The sequence below is a fragment of the Notothenia coriiceps genome, unplaced genomic scaffold, assembly GCF_000735185.1.
Source record: "Notothenia coriiceps isolate Sejong01 unplaced genomic scaffold, NC01 NC01_scaffold00030638, whole genome shotgun sequence".
Lineage (NCBI taxonomy): Eukaryota > Metazoa > Chordata > Actinopteri > Perciformes > Nototheniidae > Notothenia > Notothenia coriiceps.
The window spans coordinates 1-9,768 of record NW_011363339.1 but is presented as its reverse complement, the minus strand read 5'-3'; the positions used below and the strand labels follow the sequence as shown (position 1 = coordinate 9,768).

The following is a 9,768-nucleotide window of genomic DNA, read 5'->3' as shown; positions in this document are numbered from 1 at the left end:
TAATAAAAAAGCAAAGTACATGAATAAAAGTTACAGCTCAATTAAAATCAGCGGCAAAGAGAAAAGTCTTCAGCCTGGATTTAAAAGTAGTCAGAGTTGCAGCGGACCTGCAGGTTTCTGGGAGTTTGTTCCAGATGTTTGGAGCATAATAACTGAACTTCTCCATGTTTAGTTCTGACTCTGGGGACAGAAAGCAGACCAGAAGTCCTGAGAGATCTGGATGGTTCATCATTTAGATCAGAAATGTATTTTGGGCCTAAACCATTCAATGTTTTATAAACCAGTAACACTGGGATATCTATAACTCCCCGGTGTTCCCAGAGATCAGTGACCACATGGCCAGGGGCGCCGCTTGCGAACAGGCAAGGCAGTCAACTGCTTGGGGCCCCGGACCAGAAGGGGGCCCCGCACCAGAAGGGGGCCCCCAAAGAAGGTAGATTAAGAAGGTCCACAGCAACGACAACATGAAACACCCTTTCATTTACTGCAACGACATGTCGGCTGTGCGTGGGGATGAAAGCTGGTTCGAGGGGCCCCCAGGGAATGTTTTCCTAGGGCCCCCACAGACTCTAGAACCACCACTGGCTGTATGTATATAACATTCAGTTATTTTGCTGTAACTTTAAGATAATCTGCAGGAACTTTAATCCCCGAGCGTTAAATTTAGCCCGTTTTCTCCGCACACATTCAGATGTTAAAGCGACGCCAACACTTTATTTAACAAACAAGGCTACGGAGATACAGAAGCTTCTACTTCTGCTCATTTTAGGTATCTCTCTTTTCTCTCTTGAAGGTTTAATGGCAATAACATTTAGATTTTTGATATATCTTTAAGAAAACAATTTCAGTCAGGGGTTTGATTTGTTTTACTCATAACTTTCCCAAAGTCTTTCCATTCTGCTCCTTGGAGAAAACAGTAAATGTACTTATATATTTTTTTTATGTTTATGTTTTCTCTTGTAATAATTGCTGACAGTTTTCAGACTTTGAGGAGAAAAAATCTGGTGTAAACTTTAGTTTAAGACTTTAACGAAGCACTATTTTGAGTATTTTCAATTTTGAAACCAAATTAAGTGGAGGACAGTAAATGTACTCATGTCTTCGAAATTACAAGTTTCATTTGGCATTTTTACAAGTATAACTCTTGTAGCTTTTAGTTTACGAGACTTTAACGTATACCATTTTGAGTTTTTAATATTTAACTTGCACATTACCAACGTTTTTCCGATATTTTCTATGGAGACGCTAAACCAAACTAAATGGAGGACAGTAAATCTACTTTTGTACCATTCTTCTTCACAGTTTCACGTTTTATTTTAAGTATAACTCTTGTAGGTTATATGGAAATAAAAGGCACGTACCATATTTATTTTGGTTGCATTTTACAGATAACTTGCGAGGTATTCAGTTCAGTCTTCGGAGGGAAACATGGTGTAAACTTTAGTGGTTGAAACACAATTTGAGGGTCTTTTATTTCCATTTTATACTCAACTACTCTATCTGAAAGTGAATCGGTAGACTCATAGATGTATGATAAGATAAGAAGTACTTTATTGATCCCAATTTGGGACATTTTTGTGTTGCAGCAGCCTAAAAAGACAAGATATATATGTTCCCGGTCAAGATTTAACATGCAAGATTAGTTTAAAAACCATCCTGTTGAAGAAATAATCTCTATAAATAAAGTGTAACACCTATATATTCTGCTCTCTAAGGAGTTAAACTACTAATGTCATTTTAAATATTTAAAATGATCCCTACTTTGTTTACAATAAAATGCTGCTTCCTTGAATATATCAATAATAATTTGATCATTTTGAATCCAGAGTACATTTTGAGGCTTGTTTACTTTTACACGAGTACGTCTTTCGGAGAGGTTTTTTTGCTTAAGTAGTAATACTTTTATTTAAGTAAAGATCTAGATATTTATCCACCACAAGTCTTCTTTTTGTTTGTAATCAAGTCTCCAACAATTAACAGTTTTTTTGAAAACATAGAAGCTTTTTCTCTGGTTTTCCGTTACGTCATGAACCTCAACATGAACTTTTCTTACCGATATCTTTTCTTTTTTTAGATACTCCTTTAAGCCCGGGGGTTTTAAATGTAGATGCCATTGTACCCTCGTGTCTGTACTTCAGTCAGTGTGAAGTGAATGAACTGTTCTGAGGTCATCCCGAGTTAGTTTCACCGTAACGTCTCGGCTTCGTGTTTCTTCGAAGCCTCCGGAGACAATCCCTAACTCCAGTTACTTAAGAACAAAAACCACACCCTATATTTAACCGTGATATTATCCCAGCTCCGAAGCCAACGTGTTGTTATGGCCCCTTGAGTTTGGAGGGTCCTAAAATACCCCGAGAGCCCCGGAGACCCTCCACCTGTTGCTGGTTCACAGATGACGGCCATTTGTTCCCGAGGCAGAAATGTGTTTTGGGATTCTTGCGCCGAGTCTCTTCTTTTAAGACGAGCCCGCTGTCATTTATTTTGTCAACATAATGAAGATGTTGGGAACAGCTGAGGCTCCGGGAATAGATTTTTAATCCATCACGCCATCACTATCCGGACTCTCACAACAGGGGAAGTCAAGTTCATATAGATGGATGTCGTATCAAATAACTAAGTACACTTATTCAGGCACTGTACTTCAGTATCATTTTTAAGATACTTCTATACTTCATTATCTACAGTGCTTCTTTATACTCCACTACTTTTTTGCTGCACTACATTTCTAGTTAATAGTAAATGGTTCCAAATATTTGGTGGTAAAGAAACATTACATTATAAATTGTAAGTGTTTAAAGCAACAACGAAGTACATTAAATAGTTATGGGGTCAGGGTTGAGTTGGCGGTTTGTAAGGTTGGCCTGATTTTGTTGTACTACTGGTTGTTGTGGCAGTAACTTTTTGATGGTATTGCTGCAACATGTAAAGCTAATTGTTGTGTGTGTGTGTGTGTGTGTGTGTGTGTGTGTGTGTGTGTGTGTGTGTGTGTGTGTGTGTGTGTGTGTCAGTAATTTGTACAAAGGAAATTATCTGAGAATGAAACTGAAACAAAGTTGTCATGGTTAAGTCTGAAAGCTGACTTGCTAATTTAGCATGTTATTATGCTATGTGCTAGCGTTTAGCATGTAACATTTATCATGTTACTATGCCTTCATTTAGTGAGTAAATATACTCAAATGTAACATTTAAAGTTACCATGAAACTAACAGCATGTTAGCATAACTGCATTTAGTGAGTGAATGTGTTAAAATTAAGCCTTATAGTTAACTTGTAAACTAACAGCATGTTAGCATTAGCCTCCCATTAGCAAAAAACATGGTAGCAGCTAGGCTAATATTCCTGTGGTCCTCATGAAAAAACCTCACATTATATATCTATTATGAACAAAAACTAACAAACTATACATTACCAATACATTCCTGGTGGTAATACAAATAGCAGAACCCTAAAAACTGTATAGTAAAAATAAGAAAATACAATTGTAAACAATGGTTATCAGTTTTAGAAGTTGTTATGATTCATATCCAGAAATACTTTATAATACTTTTCTGATCCCAGGTTTGTAGGCATTGTACTAACATATCTAACCATAAGCAGAACTATAGTGTACTAATACTATTGGTAAGAATGGGATGTATAGTAATAGTTTAATGCAGAATAGTTTAGAGTAACACTTTGACCTGTTGGTGGCACTACAATAAACAAGTAATTCTCTTTTGAAAGTAATATCCTGGACAATCCATCCCATCATTTCTTGGTGTTATTTGCAGCCCAGTTGTCTGGACCTCCATCTCTGGGTCTATATTTATCCGTTGTGGTGCTTTGAGGCATTAACGCGGCCTCAGTTACAAAGCCCAGAGCAGATAAATGTCCTGGATAAACATGGACGTCCTAAGATAGAAACGAGTTGATCCGAACCTGACATGTGAGACGAGGAGGAGAAACAGGGCTTTAAACGAGAAGTAATAACGTTAATGAATAAATGTAAAGTACTTATGAACAGATGGTGTTTTTGTTTGTCAGCAAAAAACTAAATTGCGTCCAGAGATTTAGTGTGAAATTCGGCTAAAAACACACTTTCATCAAACTGGTTTAATATGATTTACCTGGTAACTTATAGATTCTTAATTTACTGTCCATAGGCTCATGTTCTCAATTATTATAACGTATATTAGTTTATATACTGTAGGAGTAATCAAGCTGATGACACGTAATCAATACTATTAATATTATTATTTATTCTTAATATTATGAATGTACTTATTGTTATTATCATCATTTTTATTATTTGACTATTACTTTTTTCTTTATTCATTATTATTAATATATATCATTAATACAAGTAAAATAATCCTAAATCACAATGTGAGCTTCACTTTGTCCTCTTATTAAAATAAAATTAAGTCTACAGCCTTGTTGGCGTTCCTGAGAGAAAAAACATCCCTCTTTTTAGATTTAAATATTAACAAAACATGTTATTTATATTATGCTTTTCCTGGTGCTCAAACGCGCTTTACAAGCAAGTACCGCATCCAAAAATATAATTATAATCAACCGAAACGCACTTTAGGACTAGAAGTATAGCAAACTCTCATAAAGCACTGTGTGAACTGTGTTTGACAACAAATATAGAGATTTTAAAATGTTGTATGTGTTAGGGAATCATTAGCCCTAGTGTCCTCTTTCACCCTCTGACGCAGATGCTCCAGCCTCGAGCAGCCGTTATCTCCCCTGAGGAGGGGCTGCCCTAGCGAGTTGTTACCAGTTTGTGACCGGGCAGCTCTCGGTCAGAGATAGTTATTGTTGTGGGACACCTGGAACACATCCTTCTCGGGGTGTAGATGACACCGAGCCATAAGCGACAACACATCTGTTTATTCTATCTAATGAAGAATGTTGATTAGCCTTAGCGAAACTAGTTAAAACCTCATACGAGAGGACGGGCTCTTCAGAATTGATTGTGGCGTCTCAACCGTGTGGTCAGACCGTGGCGTGTTAATTAACATTAACATGCTTATTGTAGTTGTAAGTGCACTGTCTTGATGGAGCATATGTTTGGGCTGGACCTGTATTATAGGAAAGGAGTGAGCAGAGAGTAGAGTTGTTGATTCTTGTTCTGTTTTCTGTGACTATCTGCCTCACCCTCTCAGAATTTCAGTTGCACGCGCTACTAAAGAGACGCGCTACCATGGAAACCAAACAATGGTGTAGCTGTATTAAAGTCCGAGTAGAAACAGTCCTGAGTAAATCTGATTTAGTCAGAAATCGGGAGAAATGCGGGAGAAATATGACCCCGGGAGGAAACCGGGAGAGGGCAATGAAATCGGGAGGGTTGACAAGTATGGGTGTGCCGTCAGCAGGGCCTTCTCTGCTGGCCCTCTAACCAATACAATAAAGTGAGTGGAAAATGTTTTTCATTAATATTTAGTTATACGTTTTAATAGTATAATATCCTCAACATTACTAAATGAAGTGAGGTGTTGTTGAGGCTGAACTGGAATTTCCTACATCAAAAAAGTAACTTCACAGTTATTTTAGTTGGCGGGGGCACAACAGATACTGCTAGCCTGTTGTTGAAAGACAACACATTTGATTGGTAATAAGCATTGTTGACAGATTCATCAGCCAATCAGATGTTGTAGTTCAATGACAGCGTCCTGAGCTAAGACTTCTGTCGTCGAACTTCCTTCGTAGCATCGACTTTATTTACAAGTGAGCACGTTACTATTCGGGTCATTTAGAGCGACGTGAGAGTGCACGATGACACAAGTTTAATAATATATGACTTCATTGATCAATGTTGGGACATGTCGTCTGCTTTGAACCCTTATCTAGCTGACTGTGTTGACTGTTGATCAGCTGTTGTGGTTGTTGACCAGCTGTTGTGATTGTTGACCAGCTGTTGTGATTGTTGACCAGCTGTTGTGATTGTTGATCAGCTGTCGTATTGTTGGGAGGCTGTTTGGCATAATGTGCGCATCATCTGATCATGGCTGCGGTGGCTGGAACAGAGACGTGTAAAGTGTGTGTACTGTATGTGCTTTTCAATTGTTGACTGAAGGCCCTGTCTAAAGCCCCATGGTACGCCACTGCATACATGTACATATACAAACATAATAAACATTGAAATACATACACATATCATCACTCATGCACCTACTGACAATGGCGACCTGTTGCACAACCCTCATGGTCAACATTTAAAAGTATATTACATCACATGTGAGTGTTAAGAAGCTCAATGGACATACTGTAGGCAGGAATGAGTGCTTATAGAGGTGCAAACACTGCAGCAAGTTAAACACTATTGTGGCTTCTTTTCTTATTCTCTATCAAGCCACGAGACGCCTTAAACAGACATTTTTAACTTGTTTTCTTTCCTTCACAGTTTGATGAGTTGCTCAAAATAAATTAACAAACTTTTACACATGCAACAAAATAGAGGGGTTTGAGGCTAGAATGGATGATCTGTTTGGTATTTTGAGCACTTCATAGACATGTTTTTTATATATTTGTATATATCTGAGACCTATAATATTTGCCTAAAAACAGTATAATAGGAGACCTTTGTGTTGTTTTCTCCCAGCTGCGTCTCAGCGGGGGCAGAAACCCCTTCGAGGGCCGGGTGGAGGTCCTGATGGAGAGGAACGGGTCCCTGGTCTGGGGCACGGTGTGCAGCGAGGGCTGGGGCACGATGGAGGCCATGGTGGTCTGCAGGACGCTGGGACTCGGGTTCGCCAGCAACGCCTTCCAGGTACCCTCACACATCCTTTACTCAAGTACACACAAACTCGTGTTTAAAAATACTCTGGTGAAAGTAGAAGTACTGACTAAACTTCTTTACTCAAGTAAAAGTAAAGGAGTATGGTCTTTGAAATGTACTTCAGTAAAAAGTACCCATAACTAGCAGCTGTTTTAAAGAGTACCTGACCTCCCTTTATATTAATAGAACAATATGTCATTCCAAGGCACACAGGGGATGGTTTCCATGCTGAACAACGGCAACATGACAACATTTCCATTGGGTCCGCCTCTTCTTAGAGAAGGACCAGGAAATGATGGGATACACGGAGTCGTGGTTCAAATCAATAGCACGCAATGACTCTAAATAATAATGATCACGCCACCAAACACACATTCAAACTAAAGGAACCAGCCTGAAGTATTCAGAAAAATAAGTAGTGGAGTAAAGTACTGATACCAGAAAAATGTACTTAAGTACAGTTACAAAGTATTTGTACTACAACCAATCAGGGGAGGGGATTCATGTTCTCTCCAGATCAATAACACCTCTCAATCACAAGAAATCAGAAGGTAGGTTGACACGTATGAGGAATTTGACTTGATGTCGTGGTGTATACATAAAGGTAAAACTAAAATTAAAAAAACAGATAGAGAACTATTTTAACACAGAAGTCCCAGTTCGAGACATTTTGATTTCACTTCAGGTCAAATTAGTATTTTCTAAATCTCCCAAATCTGGACCATGATCAGTTTCTGTCTAATTACTTTGACTTTAGGAAGTTAATTGGAAATAACTTCATAATTTGTTTTGCACACAAGTCGCCCCAGTCTCATGTGACCCTGATATGAAAAGGTAAAGTTCACCATCTAGTGGTCAAAGTGGAGAATCACCTTTGTTCACAATTATTCATGGTACTTAAAAAATGTAATTTCTGTAATAAAAAACAAGCTTCAAATGGATTGATTTGCATAACAAGGAAGTACATTTTACCTCCTAAATTTATCTGGAGTTACATTGTAATATTTGCAGGACTTTTACGTATGAATGAATTTTGTTCGATTGGTGAATTTGTTAATGAAATACAATTCCTAAAATGTTTTTTTGTAACATCTGATAACAAAATGAACTAGAATAGGTGTTGGAAAGCTCAGAGCCCTACTATATGAAGTTTAAAATGTAAAAATAAATAAATATACATTTCACAGTCGTCGGGAACCCCTATTTCCCATTATTCCTTCAGCACACGAATGCAGCATCTTTCTGTTTCCCAAAGTTAAGAAATATTGTGTTTGTCTTTGACTCCTTGAAGCTTGAAGTCTTCATAATATCAGACGTGTTGGTTTGACCCGGTTCTGTAATATTTCTAAATCTCCCAAATCTCGACCATCAACAGATTCTGAATAATTACTTTGACTTTAGGAAGTTCATTGGAAATAACTTCATTATTTGTTTTGGACTCAAGTCTCATGTGACCCTGATATAAAAAGGTAAGGTCCGTCCTATAGTGGTCGAAGCACAGAATCACCCTACTTCAATTCAAAGTCATTCCATTTGTACTTTTACTTTCATATACAATTCCTAAAATATTTGTTGTAAGACATCTGATAACTAAATAAACTTGAATAGGTGTTGGAAAGCTCAGAGCTCTTCTATATATATAGTTTAAACATTTAAAATAAATATCAATTCCGATCACATTTCACAGTCTGGAACTCGTATTTCCCATTATTCCTTCAGCACATGAATGCAGCATCTTTCTGTAAAAGAAAGTAAATATCAATAATCTGGGATTTCCCAAAATTGTGTCGCCTCAGTGTTTCTCTTTGACTCCTTGATGCTTCCACTTGTGTTCATGATATCAGATGTGTAGGTTTGACCCGGTTCTGTCCCCCCCATATAGTGTTTAAAATATAAAATAAATATCAATTTCAGACTAACTTTAGGTGTCGGTTTGACCCGGTTCTGTAGTATTTCTAAAACTCCCAAATCTCGCACATAAACAGTTTCTGAACAATTACTTTGACTTTAGGAAATGACTTGTTTTGAACACGAGTGGCCCCGGCCTCAGGTGACCCTGGTATAAAAAGGTAAAGTCCGCCCTCTAGTGGTCAAAGCAGGGAATCACCTTTCTTCACAATTATTCATGGAACATTTAAAATGTAATATATTTGTTTAGTTTATTTGTTTACAGTGTCGTGGACAGTCCCGATTGATCACCTGTCACAACAAACACTAAATGGGCCATTAGCTTCAGCCAACATTGCTCATTTCCAGCTGTTGTCCTCAGCCAGATGATAACAGACACCTTTTTAAAATCACAACACATTGCCATATCTGCACTGTAGCTGCTGTGCACATGACAATAAAGCCTTGAAACTTGATGCTTCCACAAGTGTTCATGATACGTGATGGTTTGACCCGGTTCTCTCCCCCCATTTGGTTTTCCCTGATGTTTATTTTATTTTATTTAATGTATTAGTCCCAGATTGAGATCAATAGATTCTTTTTTAATTTGTATTTTCTCCCCCCCACCCCTCAGGAGACGTGGTACTGGCCGGGCGATGTGAGTGCTGACTCTGTGGTGATGAGCGGGGTCCGATGCTCCGGCACTGAGATGTCTCTGAACCACTGCCTGCACCACGGGGCCCACCTCAGCTGCTCCAAGGGGGGGGGCCGCAACGCCGCCGGGGTCTCCTGCTCAGAGAGTAAGATCACTACACTTTATTTTATTTAGTAGTCAACATAATAATATAATACTAAGAACTAAACCGATGATTAATGCCAGGTGTATCGCCAGTGACAGAACCATTTCCCCCTCAGTGTCCTGCACTATACACTGTATATATGTACACACACTATATATAAGTACACAGACTATATATAAGTACACAGACTGTATATAAGTACACACTGTAAACAGTGAATATAAGTAAAAACTGTATGTGCACACACTGTATATAAGTACACAGACTGTATATAAGTACACACACTTCCACTAAAATTCCAGAACCATTTCCCCACCT

The 9,768-nt window shown here is 38.2% G+C and overlaps 1 protein-coding gene across 1 annotated transcript; it reads left to right on the top strand.

Annotated features, from left to right (window-relative positions):
• Positions 1-494: 494 nt before the first annotated feature.
• On the top strand, positions 495-9,450 carry LOC104959640 (lysyl oxidase homolog 2B; the record flags this gene model as incomplete). Its single annotated transcript, XM_010787542.1, has 3 exons — positions 495-587; positions 6,587-6,754; positions 9,285-9,450. Coding segments are annotated over exons 1-3 (427 nt in total), but the record flags the coding sequence as incomplete, so codon positions are not given.
• Between the last annotated feature and the right edge of the window lie 318 nt (positions 9,451-9,768).